Below are 21740 nucleotides of genomic sequence, written 5' to 3'. Positions count from 1 at the left end.
TCCTAATAAACCATACATCAAGGAACGCTTATTTATTCAGATTTCAGATTACGTATAAATCTTAATTTTAAGGAATTGGCACTTAAAACTGGTTTAGTGATCCAGGGTCACATATATCTTAAGTATGGTTGGGCTATTTAATGCTTTTCAGTTTGTATTTTTTGCGGGGTGATTGAGGAAAACTTCATGGAAAAATTATTCAACATATATATTATCAACAATATATATATATATTTGTTTTAAATTTGTACACTGTGAAAAGCACTGCATTAGATAGATCACGCTATTGTTACGAGACAACACAAATAAAACAATCACAGCGATTTCTCTTTGCAACAACGTAGACTTTTATTGGTGAAAAAGTACAATACCGTGTCCTTACAAATAAGCGTATGAAAGAACATTGAAAGGCCATAGGAGGCATTTCACAGGAGTGAATCTGTGCTGTGACCACAATGTCCCCGGGGCGGCAGCTTTACCCTTAAACACCAATCCACAGTCAACACAGACCAACAACAGAGTAAGAAAAGTTTGGACACATTTCAGAAATCAACTAAATCACTCTCCTGCCCCAATAAACCATCATTCATTTAAACTTAAATCAGTCTTTTATATTTTTACATCCATATCCTGAAAATCAGGTCAACAGTAACGAGATGACCTGTCTTTTTAATCACATTAATAATTCGAAACGCACCTTTGATTCCACATTAGGAAAATCCCAGCATATAACAAGAAAACTAAGCTGTTTAATGCAAATAAAAGGTTCAATATTGTCGTCTCTATTTTAATATATATATATATATATATATATATATATATATATATATATATATATATATATATATATATATATATATACACACACACATACATACACGTGGCAAAACAAGCCTAAATGAACGGCCAGCACTGTTCTCCTCGGAGCATGCTGGGAATACTAGCTATTCCACTCCTAATAACGCCCATAATTAATGCCCTTCTAAGACAGCGGAGCGCAACGATGGCGTTTACACTAATCTGAGACTGATTTGGTTAAATTACAGCTGCATTAGTGAGCTAGACTCCTCTGGATGAGCTAGCTATGTCCTCCGCTGTGCATTTTCCACGTCAGATTAGTAGTGTCAATAGTTGACGCGGATTCAGAGCATCTCCAGCTACGGAGCACGCTTTGATGCTCATCTACACCTTCAGCTCTGTACAGTATGGTGGATTGGTCTCCAATGGACCATCTCTGCCCTGGAACATAATTACATGCCTCTTTACCCATTTACAAAAGAAAGAGGGGCGAGGGTTGGGACATAAAGCATCACCGTCTTTCAGGTCAAAACAGAAGGATGATAGGATTTACAAAGCATGTGCACCAAATCACACAAACACCTTAAATCACATTGAGGTTTTCAGATATCTCTTTTTCTTTTCCACTGGTGAGGGAGAGGGCACAGGGAAGTGTGTGGAAGAACAGAGCTGCCCCCTTGTGGAGATCTGAGGTACACATGGGCAGGAAACAGAGACTTCCACCTCCTGAGGACCAGAGACTGGCCAAAGATGAGCCGCTTCTACCTGCTGAGTCTCAGCTTGATGGAGTTCTTGACCACGGGGATGGGGTGCGACGGGAGGAGCGGGACGTCCGACAGATCAGCGTTAGAGGTTATCTGCGGGACATTAACATCACATTAAACCTCCTTTAAATTCAGTTTGCACTAATGAAGTACTTACTTTCATTTGCAAACTATTCGTTTATAGTAACTTCATAGTTTATAAACTGTAGTCGATACATTAAGAAACTCTATACAAATTGTAATTATATTAGCATTGTTTAATTAGCTCGTAGTAAAGGTATAGTAAATGGAAGGAGTGAAGAGTTTTCACTTTAGATCAGGTCACGGAAAATGGGAAAATAACATTAACTTACATAAAGTTTGTAAATTTGTGAATTTTGAGAAGGACGTGTAAAAACTGACAAATCTCATTGGTTCAAAAATCTGTACATTAACTTTAACAGAAAAATGACAATTGCCTAAATAAAACTTTATTTTTTATTTTTTAGATTGCTTTCCAAAACTGAAAATACATTTATCCTCTGTAGTGGACACTATCAATTTGTTCATTGGGCATTTTGATAGACATTTTCATTCAGCTTTACAGAAGACTATTTCAAATTGAACAATGATCATCACATAAATGATATCTGAAATAAACACAAGTATACCAAATCCTCTCTCCAGTCCTTCAAACACTGCAGAAGCTGACCTTTAACATTCTCAAAGATCCTTATTATTGTATGCTACTTTAAAAGCTCTTAAAAATTATATTTCGTTGCTTAAAAATCTTAAACTACCATTCTAATTTGATCAGTAAGATGAAACTCTTATGATCCTAAGGATTTATTTGATAAAAAATATTTTCAATTTAAAACAGCCGTTTTCTACTGTTTTCTAAAAAGCATTTTCTTAAATTTAAAGAAGTCGTTTAAGTTAAAAAAAAAAAAAAAAAACTAAATTTCAGTTTGATCCTTCAGACATCACAGATATCATTCTGAAACATAATTTAGTGCCTAAATAGGATAAGGATTCTTTTGTAATTGTTGATTTTGTCCTTACCTGTGTAGGCGGTATCTTCTCTGCAGTGTCCACTGCCTGAGAACGACAGGAAATAACAAATCAGCGTTTCGCCTTCTCACATATTCACTGCATTTATCATTATAACTAGCATACCCCATTTATCATTGGTTTACCGTTAATTCTGTCTGTGTTTTAGTTTCACCCTCTGAAGGAACCACGTCAACGCTCTGCTGGGAGAAAACACAAAAAACCCTCAAACTGAGTGATGCACAAACTGCCTTTGAGCTCAGTGAATACAAATTTAGCCACTATTGCATTAAAGTACGAAAAAAACAGTCATTACCTCTGGATCCACAGCTACATGGCCATCAGTTTCACCAGAGGACGTTTCTTCTGGGGTTGAGAGCTGGGAGAGTAGGATTGAATTATACTTTTCAGGTGCTATCCACACTTTATATTTAACATTTATGAGTGATTATTCATGGGCAAAAAATGTACACACAAAATCAATGTTTTTATTTTGTAATTTTGCAGTAATAGTTTTTTAATTGCTGAAAATAAGAAACATTTCACATGAGAGCGTCGTCTTACCTCCTCCACTTTGGCTTTCTTGGATGTCTCATTCCCAATGGGTGAGGCAGGTCTGTTATTGGCAGGGTCAGCAGATAAACATGGACTGGGATGAGGGGTTTGCTGTACACCATCCACTTTGGGTTTCTTCTCCGAGTCGTGCTGAACTGGGGAGGCGGGCCGCTTTAGTGGAACTGCACCCATTTGTGCGTCATTGCTGCTGGAAGTCCCAACATTATCTGGCTTAGTGCCGTCCACTGCAATGATCAACAGGACAAGGTAAGAGATGATCAACATTTTCAATCACTCAACTATTCCGTCAAAATGACAAAATTGCAAAATAAAACGTCTACTTTAAAATGAAATACCTCTTGAAGAATCCATTTTTCCCTGGAAATCTGAGGTGTTTGTGGCCGTCCCAGTGGAGCTGCAGTCAAGAGAAAGAGGAGAGGAGGAAAAAAGGAAGAAAAAGCCATGTGTATTGGTATTCCCAAAAGATCTGGGTTACAGAAAATTGACAAGTTGTTAATGGAGATAAAATGAAGTTTAGGGGAACAGGTGACCAAGTGTGAATGGTTTGATGTTTTACCCCAGAGGGCTGGAGGCACGGGCGATCTTGGCAGCCGAAGGGCCCGTGGGGGACGGCACTGACATGCTGTTGTCACTGTCCACTGATAGATCCAGACTGCCATCATTCATCGCACGCAGCCCATCAGATGAATGCTACAGGAAAACAGAGAAAAACAAGAGTCAAGAAAGCTCAAGTTGTGAGAAAGGTCCCATTATCAATCTCCCAGTGCATTATACAAGTCACTAAAATGATGAATATAATTGTCTATATATCAATTTAAAATAATAATAAAGCTTTTAAAAAAGTGATCTTGAACCAGGAAGTCAGAGGAAGGAATCAAATTTAAATAAAGACAGAAAGAAAATGCTAAAAAACATTTTACCACCTGTTTTTTGTAAGGACATACAGAATATTCTGTAATCAAATTATGAGATGTTTTCATTAAATATAAACTGTCCAAGTTACTGTTAACAAAAAAGTCTTTAAATAAACAGACTATCATAAAACAATGGAGGAAATGTATATATAGCAGGCCTTCAAATATTGTGTAAAAAACATGGAAGCCTGTTTCTGCCACTAAATAAAAATTAAATCAGGTAATCGCAACTTTATATTTCACAATTCAGAATTGGGAGTTTATATCTCGCAACTCTGATTTTATTACTTGCAATTGTGAGAAAAAAAAAACTCTGAATTGCGAGATATACAATTCCAAGTTATAGTCAAAATTGCGAGTTAGAAAATCAGAATTGCGAGATATAAATTTGAAATTGTGAATTTGTCTTACAATTGCAAGTTTTTGTTCACAATTCTGACTTTGTAACAAGCAATTCTGAGAAAAAAGTCAGATTAAAGAGCTCTGACTCTATAACACGCAATTGCAAGTTTATCTCGCAATACTGACTTTATAACTCACAATTTTGACTTTATAAAAATCGCAATTGCGAATAAAAGTCAGAATTGCAAGAAATGAACTTGCAAGTTTATATCTTACAGTTCTGACAAAAAAACAATTCAGAATTGTGAGATAAAAAGTCACAATTACCTTGTTTTACTTTTTATTCAATAGTGGCAACAGGCTTCCAAACAAAAAGGTTAGGAACCACTGATCTAAAATGCTTACATTCCTAGAGTAAAGAATCTAGCATAATCATTTAATAGTAACTTAAAAATAGGCAGTAATGCTTATGTCCAATAAATCAGTCACAACACACAAGACAACGAAAAAAAAAAAAAAAAACAGTAAACCGTCATTGATATGATAAAGAAAACCCGTGTAGACCCTCAACGGTGTCACTGTCAATAAATTCCAGGATGTCAAATATCAAAACTTCATAAAAATTTTAGACAACAGTAATATTTATGATCCACTAAAAAAAAAAAAAAATCAGTAAAACTTTCTTTTTTCACCTTGAAATCATTTTATTACTTGAAAATCACTACATTTTTTTCTACATTTTGAAACGATTGTTCAGCCTATTTGCAAAGTAACAGATGAACGCTTGCCTTTCTCTTGCTCCTCTGAATGGCAACTTTGGGCAGTAGTTGTTGCAGTTGTTTCCTCTTCACATGCATGGCTGTGATTTTCATATCTGGCTCAAACATTTTACTAGAGATCGCCTGCCGGTAAACTACAGCCATTCAGAGAACAAATGTTGATTACTGAGAGAAGTTTAATCGTAGCTCAATACTAACAAACATCTAGAGAAAGCTAGACTTACCAGTGTCTGTGAAAGACTGGATGTCAAACGTCAGGTCCACATTAAGATTTTCTGGACCCTCCATTTTTTTGAACACAACACCTATTACCCAAATTGTGCTGAACTCCTCCCTGCATGTATACAAATAAAAGGAAAGAGCGAGTAAAGACATTTGACATCACTTCCTTCCTTCGGTCAGTTTTAAGCCTTTGTTCAGTTGTAAGTAAAAAGACAAAAGCGTCTAAAACTCACTTGTCAGTCTCCTCTTTTGGTCCGGGGAATGACTGTGGATTCACATGAGCGAGTGTGATGAACTCATTCTTCTCCAGGTTTCCCACCAGGATTCGGATCTTTGATTCCACGAGGCCCACCCTGTCAGACAAACACTTCATTCAGTCCCAGCCTTCAACATTTTTAAACTGATGCAGGGGACATGAGCTGAACATGGGTCCGATAAACGGTGACGGTGCTGTACTCACCACTCTAAGTGCTGCTTCTCTGTCTGTGCACTTGCTAGCAACACTATATAATGCCTTGGGACATAAAAGACAGAACAATGCCATTACATCCTTTAGACCACAGTCGTTCAATCAAACCCGGCAAATCCTATAGGGCCGTCCCGCCCCCATATCACTGACACTTCTCTCAAAAGACAAATACAGCTTCACTCGACACAGCAGGGATCACTCACATCCAGCCATGAACACACTTCACATACTAAGCATTTGAACAACATTCACAGGAGATCAGAAACATGCTGATCAATTATGTCAAACTAAAAAATTATCTTCTTAAAGGTACAGTTCACCCCAAAATGAAACTTTTGTCATTTACTCACCCTCAAGTTGTACCAAACCTCTATGTTTCTGTCTTATGCTGAACACAAAAGATATTTTGAAAAACCACTGCTGGTAGCCATTGACTTCCATAGTATTTATTTTTTTCCATACTATGGAAGTCAATGGTTACCAACCAGCAACTGTTACCAACTTTCTTCAAGATACCTTCTTTTGTGTTTTACTGAAGAAAGAAACTTTTTCATTTTTGGGTGAACTATCCCATCCTGTTTCCCACTAAAAATTCACAAATACGTTTATTTGAAGCAAAGCTGCTCAACTTTGTCCTACCGGAGTGACTCAATACAGGTTACTTGTTATTTGAGTAGATGGTCTCATGTACAAACTTTCAACATTATACTGATTATAAAAAAAAAAACCATGATATTCTGTGAGATATCTCAAATCAAGAGATTAAAACAAAAAACAAGCCATTTAGCATTTTGACCGCAACTTAAAAGTTAATAGCTTCATTATTTGTGGATGTATTCTTTGTATTTTTCTGCAAAGCAACACACTTTGGGCATTTTTTCCCACAATGATTACATATTACGGACTCGTCTTGACAGAACAGAATGAGATAATGTAAATCAATCATATTTCATCCATTCTTCTAACCAGCTAATTTCTACATTGTCTTTATGGAAGAACTAATGGTGATTCTGAATTTTGAGCACAATGAACTGCTTATAGTCGCTGCTTCCTCGTGTGGGGTGAAAAGATTGTCGTACAGTGAAGAACTGATATTAGTTCAAATTTATTAAAGATTGACCCAGTAAAAACCCCACTTGCAAAAAAACTGTTGATTGGATTTCTTTAGACCTCCATTAACCATTAAAATTAAAATCTTATTTTTTATTTTTATTGTTTGAATTTTTTTTTTTATATTGACTTCAAGCCATTATGAACTTCACACCACAGCAATTGAACAAAAAAATAAAAACAGAGACTAAATGCTAAACATTGACGGAAATAGAAAATAAAGCAGAATTAGAACACTATGAAAACACAGACTAACAAGAAATACATTGTACGAATTGTGAACTAAAGCATTTTATTTTTGAATTGTATACAAATTAATATAGCACAAGAAAACCAGTAAAACCTTTTAAAATAGAAAACCATTTTAAACTTAAATACCTACCTTTAAAATATTTTAATTTAACCATCTCAAAAAAAAAAAGTTGCTTAGATTTCAGGCATGCTCTACAATCGTTATTTGTTCAGCAGGACTGTAACACATTTTAATTGTCAAAATCGTAGAATTGTCATAAAAGCCATTGTGTTGTACTCCATATGCATAAACGGATAGTATGCAAAATTCTGCTTTTATTTCAAATTGATGACACTGATTACATAAAATAGTAATTGTGAATGGGCTATGAATGTGTGTGGGTGCAGTTTTGAGAAATAAATCTTTATTGAGATGATTAATTCTCACCACGCGTGTCCAACAGGATATGCAGCTTAATACATACTTGTATTTCTGAAAGAAGTTTGGTGCTTCAAATAATTTGGACCATTCTGCTTTATTCAGCAATATTTCATCCGTGATTGCAAGACCTGTGAGGAGTTAAACAAATAAAATGTGACAGTAATATTGACGTAATTTCAGCATATTTGAGCTTAAAACAAATCACTCAACCAGAAATTAAATTCCCATCATTATTCCAAACCTGTATGAATATTTTTCCTCGAACAAAACTTAAGGATTCACAGCACTTTTTAAACTGTAATTTTATTGTGACTAGAGACTAGGGCTAAACGATTTTGGAAAATATGTTTTTTTTTTTTTTTTTACCAATATTGCAATTTAATATGCAATTATTTTTTAAATCTCTTTATGTTCTGTATTATTCAACAAAGACAAGCTAAAAATCATTGAATAGTATGACCAAAACAACATTAGATTAAACAGAAATGTTCTTTTCTGTAGGCCAGGCCAATGTTATGATGAAATTAGGTGATGCATGAATTGATATGAATTACATTTTTATTAAACAACCTCCATCACAGTAGTATATTGACTGATTTGTTGAACTTCCAACCTTGTAAGCATGTAATAATTATGACAACATAAAGCACTGCCAAATAAGCCTGGTGTAAACATTAATATACAAATCACACAAACTAAAGTAGACTGCAGAAATATTAAAACTAATCTTTTCCTTTACCACACTACTTTAGGTAATTCAAAGTCGCTGTATTAAACATATGTACACATGTGGCCTGCACATTTTAAAGCCTGTCTGTTAACTTTAGACCTGTGGATCTCAAACTTTTTGGGTCTCGCCAAATAATTTAAATAAACATTATGAAAAATGAATGCTTTACACCTGCATTAGACTACTTGAGACATTGAAAAATAGCATAACTGTTATTATTATTATGATTCTCTGTTATTATTTATTGTGTATTTCATGCTGTCCACTAAGGCATATGACACACACACACAGGCTTTCCTCTTCACCAACGACATTAAACACTGGGTAGCGAGCGGCAAAATACAGTCGAACCCAGTGACGCAGTCTACACTGGATGCTTTACGAACATTAAAATGCTGCCTTGTTCTACTTGTGACTTACTGACACAAAGTTAAAAGATTTGCAACGGTCAATTTGTTGTGTACAGTGTACAGCAGATCTTCTGCGGCGCGTCCAGTATAGACACAGTGAGTGAAGACGAGAGATAGATATGCCTCGTCATACTTTCTGCATTTAGCTTTTGAATAACCTGACTTCTGACTTCATCTGACATTTTTCTTTTCATAAACCGATCCCTCTCCCAATCTAAGTTACATCCTTTGGCGGTTTACTGTTTTATATATTTTATGTTTCTGCTGATGGCCCGTATACATGTTTAGAGGACCACTGCTTTAGGAAGACTCTAAATAAATAAGAATATATATATATATATATATATATATATATATATATATATATATATATATATATATATATATACACACAAAAAATAACGCATTAAGATTAATTAATTACAGAAAAAAAATTCCCGCATTTTTAATAACTTACTTTTGCACCGCGGAACGTTTCTCACTGGATGAGTTTCGGCGGACCGATTATACTGAAGCACCAACTAGCGTTCGCATATCACCGCAGCAGCACATCGAACCTCAAGTATCACCTCAACACAAAACATATAGCCGCTAGCGTGGACTTTACACTTTATGTTGAACTATGTATTATTTTGTTGGTGCAACAGTTTATGTTGAACTCTTTATTATTTTGGCCAAGGTTATTGAGAGTTGGACTTGAGTATGTTATGGCCTCTGAAGCAACAGAGAGATGTTTTCTAATAGTCAGTGTTTCCAATGTTCTGAATGTAATTGACAGTATTGTGTTTTACTTAAAAAACTCTTTACAGAAGGTTTATTCAAGATTATTCAATGGTATACTATAAATCCATGTGAAAAAAATTACTTTGCACTGTTCTCAGATTAAATATTTATATGCGATTAAAATGCGATTAATTTCGATTAATTAATTACAAAGCCTCTAATTAATTAAATAAATTTTTTTAATCGAGTCCCGGCCCTAATATATACATATATACATATATATATATACACACACACACACACACACACACATATATATATATATATATATATATATATATATATATATATATATATATATATATATATATATATATATAAAACCTTATATACGTTTTATTTTAAGGCTGAAATCTTCAGTAATGCAATGCACCGTGACACTGTTACTGCTTGAGTAATTTCAGTGTGCAGTTTTGTAGTACGTTCTTTCATATTATATACGCTTTAGAACATTTCCACGTGTAGCATGCCTGGGTTGCCAGGTTTTCACAACAAAACCCATCCAATTGCTACTCAAAACTAGCCCAATCGTGTTTTGAGGGTGGTCCACCGGTATTTCAGGGGGTAAAACACACCGCAGACTTGGCACCACTGTATTGTGCCAACTCGATGCTTCCTCTGAAGACCGCGCTTAGATGTGTTTGGCTTGAATGACCGCTGAAGTACTGCGAGAGCTATAAGAGAGCAGACGTGTCCTTTTGTTTTCTCTCGCCGTAGTTTGATGTCACACACCGATTTACTCTTGCATGTCATGTGACCGAGTTTATTCGCAGCCATCTTTTTTTTTCATTTTGCGATATTATCGCGAATGCAATTAATCGTTCAGCCCTACTAGAGACCATGTCTCCCTTCACTTTCGCAGTTTGAAATCCATTAAAGGTGAACATGATCTAAAAGTCTTGTTTTGTGTTAAACTGCAGAAAGAAAGTCATACAGGTTTGAAACAGCGAGAAGAGATCATTCTCTTCATTATACTATGAGAACGTTTCTAGGAATCTTCAGAAATGAGACTGACCCCTCTTGAACTCTTCCACCATGATGGCCCGAGTAGAGGTGGACACATTGTAAGTGGAGTTTTGTTGAGGGTAAGCTGGGGTGATGATTGGCATGAGGTGGTACCGGTCACTGGGGGTTACCTGAGAGGAAAAGAGCCCAAAACATTAGCAGTGCAATAAAGCACAATTCATGAGTAACTGACACAGAACAGAAAAATCATACCATTTAGTTAGTGATTTGCTAATGTAGCGGTCTATTTTGACCTCTGCAGAAAGCTTGAGTATGATTTATGTCTGATGACAATATTTGTTCACGAAAAAAAGACATAAGGCTGCAAAATAAGAAAGCAATATTCGGAACATTTTTGGTATGTTCGATATTACCTTCATTTAAAACCAGCACCAACAATATTGTGAAGATATTGTTCTTCTTATTAGTTCAACACTCTTCCTGATTGTCAGTTTTGTACTCATTACCTATATCAAAGGAGGGTTGTGCCAACTGGCGGACTCCGGGCGAATCCGGACGACGAGATGCGTCCATCCGGACCGCGAAGCCTTTTGACATAATGAAATAAATAAATGCCAAATGCTAATTTCTAATAAAATCAAATTTATATCAAGCACGTCAAGGTCAGCTCAGTAGAGCCGCTTGGGTACTACTGCGCAACGGGTTGCTACTACAGTTAACTGTTGATACGTTTAGAGGTCAGAGATTGCAGATTGCACACACACAGATACTTATTGTCAGTGTCTTGCTCCGTGACTTATATTAACAAATGAGTATAGATACCAGATTGCTACATTATATTTCTCAGCAACAAGGTCAAATCGAAGTAACTAAAAAGGTTCCTTGTTTGTAGAGAAAGATGTGCAGACACAGGTAACTCACACACACAACTGTCATCTCTTTCACGATAGATCTAGGGACGCACTGACTGACTGACCAGTGATCGGATCGGATTTTTCCCACGTCAGTTTCACGTCTTGCAGATTCTGAGCTGGCAATGACATCACAGCTAAACGCACACACAAAATCATGTGTAAACGTGTCGTTTCGCATGAGAATTATTCTATTTTTAATTGCATTCAGCGTAAATGGTGAATGCAAGAGTTTCCAAACAGTTAAAATGACAAATAAATGTATACTCCGAAAGGTCCAGAAGACGTGTGATTATATTACTGGATGCTCGAAATTGAACAGGAAAACGCACATTCTAAACATCTTATTGTAGTTAAAGAGCCAGTAAGATGAAAATTCTAAGCTTCCTATCACTGTTTATAAGTCCTGTACAATAGGTTGAAATACATCCAATCCATGCTGTCTGAAAAGTGTTCTGGCGGAAAACTACATCGGCGATGACCGACAGCCAATGAGAGAGCAAGATACAGAGCAGCGGGGAGTTCGGCGAGGAGTTATAAACCACAATATCAGCAAGCATGGCTTCATTTCAGAAAAAGGCTTTCTTTTCTGTCTATTTGGAACCATTAAATGGAAGATAAATTAGTATAAATTTAGCAGGAGCACGCGTGTCTGTTTGACGTTTCATCTGAGCTATCCCAGTCTCATGTGAAAACTACGTTCTTGCACGTGTGATATCGCGTTGTTTCCTTGTCCCATCTCGCAGGTGTTTGGTTGTGAAACGTAGTTTGCGTGCCAGATAGTGTTGTTGGCGATTCTTCCTAAAGTCATGCAGTGTGAAACCTCCTGTCGTCGATCCATCAGGCAGTGTGAACACAGCAGAGACTGAATGCTGGCTAAGATAGTCATGCAGTGTGAAAAGAACAGTGACCCGACTACTTTGAAAATCGTGTAGTCTGAAATCGGCTTCAGGTTGAAATCTTTACTGAGAGAGCGCCACAGAGAGGCGAGGGAGACAATATTCAGTGCAAAAACATTCATTGTGCTGAAATATGTGTTGTTTAACATTTATATTTAGGTTTAAAAGTCAACATGAAGTGCGAGTAATTTATGAGAGTAGGAACCATGAAGGGACAGCAACATGTAATTGTCTGAATATAAATATCAGATGCTTTTACATGAGATTGACTGTGATCAAATTGACGGAAAATTGCTAGGTCACCTTCTGTGTGAACCTAAAAACACGTCACGGAATTGATTCCGGGTTCGATCCCGGGTTGGGTACTGTGTGAACAAAAGCCAGAATCAATGTCGTAAAGGGCGTGTCGTAATGATGACGCACGCTATCGTGTGACTCTTTTACCAGGTGTTAAGAAGGGAGATCAACGTTTGCGAAAAAAAATGTTTGCAAACCGTAATGAAGCAGAGATCAGTTAGCTCCTCACTATCCACACCGAAGTTGAAATAATTTGCCAGCTTAAGTGAACGTTAACGTAGTGCATGACAAAAATGCATGTTTTATTAAAGGAATTTTAAAATATAAATTAAAATGTAGGCCTTATAATGGTAGAATATTGACATTTTGCATATAAATCCATGTAGCTAGCTCACTAAAATAGGCTACCACTTTTAATGCTCCGATGCAAAGTAAACTGCAATTTCTTTAGAATAATAAAACACATAATTCTAATAATAATATAAATAATACTGCACACCTATTAAATGTGTTAAATCTGAAATATGGTGTAATAATGTGTAGCTTAGAGAAAATATAAGCACAGGCTCATAGCTTTGACATTTTTCCTGCTTGAATTTGTTCTAAGAAACGCACATAACTTCAAGTAATAAACTTTCATCAGTGAATATAAAATATTTTAACTACAGTGTTTTTCTTTCATTTCCCCAACTGCAGCCGTCAAATGTAACACATCAGTGAGACAAAGCTGATGGCCATTTGTGAAAATGTGCTTTGATGCGCTTGTTTGATAACTTGTGGTTAAAGCACCACTCAGTGGTCAAAAGCTCATTTTGGTTGGCCACCTACTTTATGTCATTATAAGTGTTTGGTCAGCAAATCTGAGTGATCATTGCTAAAAATGTGTTTATATATTCTGTGTGTTTATACTGTATTCTATATACATAGTAACAGTCAAATGTTTGGACACACGAATGGAAAAGTAGCTGCTGTTTGAATAACCAAAGAAATTTAACCATTATAATTAGTAACTTACAATGTTTCTATTTAATTATGTAAAATACAAATTCAGTAATATTACATTTTATGACATGACATCCATAAGCTGCCTGACTCGATATTAGAAGATATTATGTGTAGCTATTAGACAACAGTTATATTAGGCTGCTTTTAGCCTTACCCTGAATTAGTGCTGTCAAAAGACCCGGTACTTTGGTACCAAGTCGGTACTAAAAAAAATTAAATGTGACAGTAGCAGGTTTCTTTAAGTACCAGTAGTACCGAGGTCCCGTTCAAACCTGGTTCTTGACGCATACAGCACAATGATTTCCGCGAAGCACAAAACGAGGACGGAATCTCAAAATCCAGTCATGAAAATGAAACTATGAAAATATGGACAGTCACGGAATTTGTCAAAGTTAGCATAAATTAATCAAATCATATCTCCATATGGACCAATATCGGTATATGTTAAGCCGCAAAAGTTGTTTGAAATATGAATCCTGCATGTTCTGTGCGTCTCTGTGTGAATGACCGAATGGCAGAGACGTGCGGGTTTGTTTACTACATAGACTGAAGCGCGTGACGCTTGCATTAATTTCAGCATCTGAGTTTCAGAGTTCTCTCTCCATCAAGCGATCTGAACTTTTCTCATTTAGAATTATTCATATTTTTTGAACAAGATGATGATATGCTGGTTTTTCCAGTAGTGGGCGGAGCTAATCCGCAAATGGCAATTTCATTGGCTGGCGTTCATCTATTACCGTCCTTGTTTTGATTTCAGCAAATCAGTTTGACTGAACGCAGACATCGTGATTAATATTCATGAACCCAGCTGCTCATCAATCCATTGTGCATTGTATATTGTTAGTATGGTAGTAGAATTAGTAGCAGTATTATCTTTTAACAATAATTCATATGATCTACTACTTTTTTTTTTTTTTCACAGAAACCCTCAATGACCAAAAATATCTTAAGCATCACCACCAGTCTTAAGTTCAGTTAAAATGACAATTATGCATTCATTAAAAGTTAATTTTTACATAAAGGCATTATGCTACTAAATATTACTATTATTTAGTAAAATGTATGTGATACTGCTACTACTGTTGAAAAAATTAATTTCTTCCATATTTTAATTTGAATAGCAAATCCCCTTTATTTACCAAAAATAAAATGTTTAAATTTCATGAATTAAAAGACAAAATAAATTTGCGTGAAACTTGTTTACTGATTTTCATAATTATATAACTTGTAGAGAAACTTTAAACACAATTGTAAATAAGTATAAAGAATGGCATTGGTTTTATTTTTAGTGATAAAAAGTTTTTTAATTCTAATTCATTTTTTTAATTAGCATATTTTTGTGTTTTGCTTTGGTACCGAAATTGGTACCGAGAACCGTGGATTTTCACTGGTATCGGTACCGAATACTGAAATTTTGGTACCCTGACAACACTACCCTGAAGTAAGTTCACTCTCCGGCTATGAATCTATGCTAGTAAATAAATTAATTAACATAATAATACTGTATATTATCATTGTGATCTCACAGGCTGACAATAGGAGGATATCGCCGACCACTAATATCAAGGTTAAAGCAAAGAATTTTAATAGTCTACTGCTCCAAATCGTTGGAGCTCTCAAAACATTACTTGATTTATCACTCATAATTTTTATTGTTTGGTTTTATTGCAATAACATTATTATGCAATAAATTATTAACTTCATCTTGTAACCTACAATACCAGAAATGTCATTGGGAAGTTTGATTAATTTCCACGTCTGACGCAATTTCACAAAAATGTTTTAAATTCTTCCAACACAGAATATAGAATAGCGTTTACTGACATGTATTGATATGTATTACTTTTTTTATAAATAATAAATAAAAAGATTCAATGTAAGCCTACACTCAGTTCATTCATTGCACAAAAAACCTGCCTTGATTATTTTATGCTAGATTTGAACATCTAACATGAAATTTACAGACCATGTGACAATTGACATTTCTGAATGTATTTGGTGGTCTCTAAATTTCATGCTCATATATATATATATATATATATATATATATATATATATATATATATATATATATATATATATATATATATATATATATATATATACACACACACACACACACACACACATACAAACACAAATGTCACATAAATCTATGAATAAAGGAGTACCCTGGGATCCCAGACTGGGAGGTTGAGATTACAGTCTTCAGGCTGCTTCAGAAGGACAGGGTTTGGCCATTCCCTGAAAACACCAGCCAGTAAGAAACAATTAATGAATCAATTAGAAGAGAACAGGCCTCTAAAATCAAATACTAGAAGTTGAAATTTATATTCTGCATTATCTCATTGACTTCAAATCAGTAGTAACAAGGTCACTTTGAAAAACTCACCACTTTGAGAAAACCAAGAAGAACTTATGGACCAGCGTGGATGCCACAGCATTGGGGTAAAGTTGACAGGTCCTCGCAACCAACATGGCCCATGATACACCCCCCAGAAAACCCAGGATATTTGAGTAGATATTATGACCTGTAAGAGTTTAAAATAAAATTATTTCTTTAAGCCTTCGAACCAACCATATAAATGAACATACCTGGCATTTTTCGATATCACATCCTAAGTAAGGTCAAATGAAGCATTTCTAAAAGCCAAATTGCAATCAAGAATTGATTGCTTTTTCAATAAAGTGCAAGCATAAGCACGTGTCACTGATTGCTAGGCAGCATACACAAGCCAAAGGAATCTCCTGAGGCACAAAGCTGCAGTGCTGCTTTTCATTGACTGCACTAATTCCCGCAAACAGTGCAGGTCATTTAAGGTCACTGTGGGAACCATTTTCACATTTGACCAACTGTGGCATGTTCCATGAACAGAACATAATGCAAGGTTGACAGACGAGCAACTACTCACGTTTGGCCCACAGTTTGATGGCTCTTAGAGTCAATCTGAAATTCTCAATGTTGGGCACCAGGTGAAGAATTTCATCAGTAACTCTGCATCCTGTAAGTCAAAAGTCAGCACATTTAGAAAATCAAAAAGAACAAACCAAGATTACCAGGGGGAAATGTTTTTGATAAACCAATACCAATTGTTCCTTCACCAGTTTGATTGACATGTGACCTGACCAATCATAACAGTGAATGTGTCATTGTTTCCAGACAGGGTAGCAGATTAACAACGGTGGACTTGAAAAAGGGTATGCACTGACGTCAATCCGCAGTTGAAACAAGATGTTCATTCAAGTTTATTTCGCTATACCTATATAATAACTAGTTATCATTGCTATAACTAGTGAAACAGAAGGGATGACTGATTCAGGTGCTGCTTGAACTGAGGTGCTACAGTGATCTGTCACGACACATTAAAGAATTTGTTTTTGTTTTTTTATGACAAAAGTAGGAAGCTGAGACTTTGTTTCATACCCAAAGAAACATGCTCTGTCTTGACTGTCGCCAGTTGTTGGTTTCCTCTTTGCTTTGCTATGTATTTTTCACTGCGTGAGAACATGTAAGCGAACATGGCATGGCTTGTAGCAACAGTAACTAAGGGGGGGGGCGGGTCTTTGCAAAGGGTCAATTGGGGTAGAAGCATTTACGTCATTCAAGTTTACATTATAAAAAAACTGCCTTAAATGTTTGTACACAACCTTTGTTTTAGTTTTTTTTTTTTTATTATATCTTAAAATAAATAGCAATACAATTTGTTGTCTTTAAGTATTCTTTAAAATATAGTAATGCACCAACTGATAGGTTCCCTGTATTGTCTACAGCATTAGTTGAAAGATTGCTTTACTTTAGACAAACATGATTTATATCCGAACAAAATGACACTGAATCAAAATCTAATCAAAAGAACTTGTGGATTGGAATGGAATCGATTCTCAAAATGTAAATTCTCAGCCCCAACATGATTAATCATTTATGACTTTTTACCATTTAAACTCCGGATGCAGCGAATGTCAAGATTCTTTAGCAAGCCATCATCTCGCAAATCCAGGTTTTCTGGAATGGTTTGTAGCGCCAGTCGGGCAAATAGTATGTCAATCTGAAAAAAAAAAAAAGAATTATGAGAAATAAAATAAAAAAATACACAAATGTTTGTGTGTGTGTGTGTGTATATATCTATCAGAGGTCGGCAACCAACCCAGTAAAGCCGGTTCTATGATTAGTACTAAATGTCCTTCATCTGCTTTCAAATGGAGCAGCACTTAATATACAGAGTCGTAGTTCGCTGACAAGCTACGCAATATCGCGTTCATAATCACAGATGAATCGCATTCGGTTATGAACGCGATATTGCGTAGCTTGTCAGCAAACTACAACTCTGTATATTAAGTGCTGCTCCATTTGAAAGCAGATGATGGACATTTAACGCTAATCACAGAACTGGCTTTACTAACGAGACACGGATGACAATCGCATGCGATTAATCGTGCATTTCTAACACACACACACGTACTCAAAACGACATGCTAATTTGCCATGAACAATCCCTTCATTTCATGCATGTAAGGATGTTTAAAAAAATACCTCAATGCCATCAAAGGACAGCTTTATCACTGGTACAAATGCTTCCTCCACCGCCTAGAAGGCAAGAGCAAAAAGCAATCAGAAAACCTTGCAGATATTGTAGGTCAGACGTATACATGTACGCCATTCACAAAAGGCATCCTACCCTCAGGTCTTTGACTTCCTCCTGCTCCTTTAGTTTCTCATAAAACGAGGAGAAGAAGTCTGATCTCTCCACATGACGGGGTGCGACACAGAGAGCATCAATATCAGCACCTACACAATTAGGTTAGAGAATGAGATGTCACAGACACACAGAGACGGTCTGAAGCACACGTCCTGATCAATCTAGATCTAGTGCATAAAACTTACCCTTGGTGTGAACTCCAAGTCTGTAGGAGCCAAACGTGAAGATTTTTCCTCCAACATTATCAATCACAGATGACGGAATATTCTGTGATTACATGAAAATATATAATATTTAGTATCTGTGAGAAGTTATATATGTATATCATAATTATAAGGACAAAAAGATACCTTCACTTCACTGACTTCACGAATCCACACCTGAACCAATGTATTTAGCTTCCCCAGCACTAGGATTCTGTGGGCAAAGAAACATCTTAATACAAAAATAATTCAATAAAGCCTAAAGCTGGGGCAAGACTATGCGTTATTATTTAAATTGTTCCATATTTATGGATAAATGTGTATTGAATTAAATATTTAACAATAAAAATATATATATTTTATCTCAAGTTAACATACACTACCATTCAAAAGTTGAAGTATGGTCAGGTAATATTTTAGAAATAAGCCTCTTATAATTAACATTTATACTACATTTAAGACATATCAAATATTAATTCAATTATAATATAAAAATAACTTATAAAATAACTGTCTTCTGTTTTTATAGATTTTAAAGCAGCTGATTACTTCAGTCTTCAGTTTCACATGATAATAATTAATTTTATCATTGTGTGTTTATTTATTTATACTTTTAATGTTTAATATTTCTTGAAGGTTCAATAGAACAGAATTTATTTCAAATAAAAAAAATTGTAACACCATATTTTATATAATATATATATATATATATATATATATACACACAAACACACACACAAACGAGTATATATGTGTCTGTGTGTGTGTGTGATCGAGATGCATCATTGTTTTGTATTTGTTTTAAATTAAATAATAACATTACTGACCCCAATCTTCTGAACGGTAGTGTTATAAGTAAATGCTAAATCATTTTACTACTCTGATTTCAGTGGATGTTTTTTATCGTGGTTCCTGGCTGCTGTGTGAACTTCTAATATCACCTGGTAAAATAGGAATTGTCTTAATTGTTTCTTCATCTTGTCCTTTTTGTAATGTTCCCGAACAAAATATGCTTTCTTGGGAATGTTATTACAATTCCCAAAATATTCACCATTTTAAATGCTAAATACCTTTGTAAAATCTCTTACAAAGTCTAAAAAAGCCAACTGCAAAGTGAAAAAAAGTTTTTTTTTTTTTAAATACCCTTGCACTGGATTTGTTGAACTATGTGCATGTTCATTAAAAGGTGTGTATTGTGTAACAGTAATGAACCAGCTCACGGTCTGAGTGCAATCTAAGTGTCAAACAGAACAAAATAAATGAGTGAAGCGTGTCTCATTTACCTCCGCTGCAGCTCCAGCTCCTCCTCAAAAACGCCGAAGGGTCGGAGCGTCTCGATCAGCTTCTGTGTGAGAACCAGATCTGCCTCTTTAGGTTGTGCCAGGCTGATTGAGGAAGTGATCCCATAATGCTTTGGGGTCTGCTGGGCTGTCTGCACCTGACTGCTAATTGGACTGTGGAAAAAGTTCAACATTAACTGTCAGACTCAACAGAAACATATTATGTAGACAACACTCCTTGGTAAACATCTTAGTTCTTTAATATTATGCAAGAGAATAAAGTATTAATAAAGACATTAAGATATTCCCTGCATCATGGAGAACAACGGCACACCTGTACCCAGTTTGCCGCAGACATTTCCATCTAAACTAACACGTTTTGAGTACTAAGTGACCAGCTAAGAGTATTTGAATACAGACTGTATTCATTGCGCATATTGTGAGGTGTTCACAAGTGACACCTGACTGTTTACGTTAGGGGTGGGCGAATCGATCCTAATATCGACAGTATTGATATCAATATTGGTATTGGTATCGGATCGATACTTAAGTCATGAGTCAGTACATTGCTCCTGTTTCATCAGAGAGCATGCATGTCTGTGCGCGTTTATACGATTTATATAAAAGAAATGAAGATGGGAGGAGGAAAATCCTTCATAGAATACGTAGTATTTTTTCAATAAACTGTACACCGAATGTGTCCATTTTATATCACTTCATCCATTAATCCACGCTGGTTTTCTATAGGAGGAAAACGTTAAACATTGCGTTCAGATTCTGGACACATATGCATGCCTCCACATTTTACATTAATAAACTGAATATCGATTCTTCATCCATTAAGCCACGTTAAGCGTTTTACAATAGGTTTCTATGAGGGGGGAAACACTTGTCATTGCTTTCATTTGGCTGGGCTCATCTGCTCGTTTGTATCCAGTTTGCAACAGGTGTGCACGGTCTTTGGTCTTTTAATATTACTTTCTTGATGCATGTATCCACGTCAGAAAAGGGCTTAACTTAAAAGCTGCTAAGCATTTTTTACGTTTTAGAAGAGAGAAGTCAAGAGTTCCTTCAGAAACGCAAGGAACAACCACATAGCAATGGTGCATGGACCACTGGACCATGTAAATGGTTCATTCAAATAAAAGCTTTTAAAATAAAAAAACTATCGGTGATCCTGGCTCTGTATTTACTGCATTTTTGTTCGTTTACGTAACGTCACATTGCGTCACGCCTAGCTGTTTTTCTTCCGACATGTGATGAGAAGAATAGTTCAACTTCTACGTCTTGGGTGAACGTCCCCTTGAAAGGTATTAGTTTGAAGTCATTAACCTACATCTAAACGTGCACTAACGTTACTGATCTACAAATCTCAACATAGTTCAGTTACCCCTGAATTATATAGATTTAACGTTCATACATAAAAGCAGGAGTGCGTACTATGAGCTCAATCTGTACATATGACAGCATGTTGATCATTTTATCGCATTAACTGGTTAATATCGAAAAGTTTGATTTCAAAATGAATGCAATGAAAACCAGTTCAACAAGTAAACAGCAGAATCAAATGCTTTGATTAACGTGTTGAGTTTGCGACGGATTCGTGACATCAGGCCCAGGACATCGCGTTTGCTTTGATCGTGTTTGTCTTTAAACTCCGACGAGATACTTACAAAGGCATTATGAACATTTCCGACTTATGAGAAGCTGAGAAGCAGGTTATATTCCGCCATTGCGTCGCGGCATATCATGAACTGTTATCAAGGAAATGAAGTTGTTTCTTTTGTTTGAACCAACATGGCGCTCCCGCAACAACAACTGCCAGTTGGTACGGGAAGTGACGCCATGATGACGCGTCACCGACTGATGCTTATTTTTCTTCT

At 35.8% G+C, this 21740-nt stretch overlaps 1 protein-coding gene across 3 annotated transcripts; it reads right to left on the bottom strand.

Annotated features, from left to right (window-relative positions):
* Window positions 1–323: 323 nt before the first annotated feature.
* On the bottom strand, window positions 324–21704 carry papola (poly(A) polymerase alpha). Of its 3 annotated transcripts, none has more exons than XM_052535109.1 (23): window positions 21531–21703; window positions 19861–20031; window positions 18725–18791; window positions 18560–18641; window positions 18354–18463; window positions 18209–18262; window positions 17612–17723; window positions 16590–16679; window positions 16070–16208; window positions 15849–15921; window positions 10615–10735; window positions 7720–7804; window positions 5885–5938; window positions 5658–5777; window positions 5427–5536; window positions 5212–5336; window positions 3724–3857; window positions 3503–3561; window positions 3156–3391; window positions 2908–2970; window positions 2738–2794; window positions 2604–2639; window positions 324–1655 (listed from the first exon to the last, which is right to left on the bottom strand). In XM_052535109.1, the coding sequence occupies exons 1-23, from the start codon at window positions 21545–21547 to the stop codon at window positions 1560–1562; spliced, it is 2211 nt and encodes a 736-aa protein (XP_052391069.1). In that variant the 5' UTR covers window positions 21548–21703; the 3' UTR covers window positions 324–1559. The 3 variants fall into 3 exon arrangements, 2 of the variants coding, with proteins under 2 accessions (XP_052391069.1, XP_052391070.1); XM_052535110.1 differs by having other exon boundaries at window positions 2738–2791; XR_008148724.1 differs by lacking the exons at window positions 324–1655; window positions 2604–2639; window positions 2738–2794; ... (2 more) ...; window positions 3503–3561; window positions 3724–3857 and having other exon boundaries at window positions 5427–5547; window positions 21531–21704.
* Window positions 21705–21740: the final 36 nt, after the last annotated feature.

Source organism: Carassius gibelio, chromosome A20 (genome assembly GCF_023724105.1).
Source record: "Carassius gibelio isolate Cgi1373 ecotype wild population from Czech Republic chromosome A20, carGib1.2-hapl.c, whole genome shotgun sequence".
Classification (NCBI taxonomy): Eukaryota; Metazoa; Chordata; class Actinopteri; order Cypriniformes; family Cyprinidae; genus Carassius; species Carassius gibelio.
This window is presented reverse-complemented; position numbering and strand designations above follow the sequence as displayed.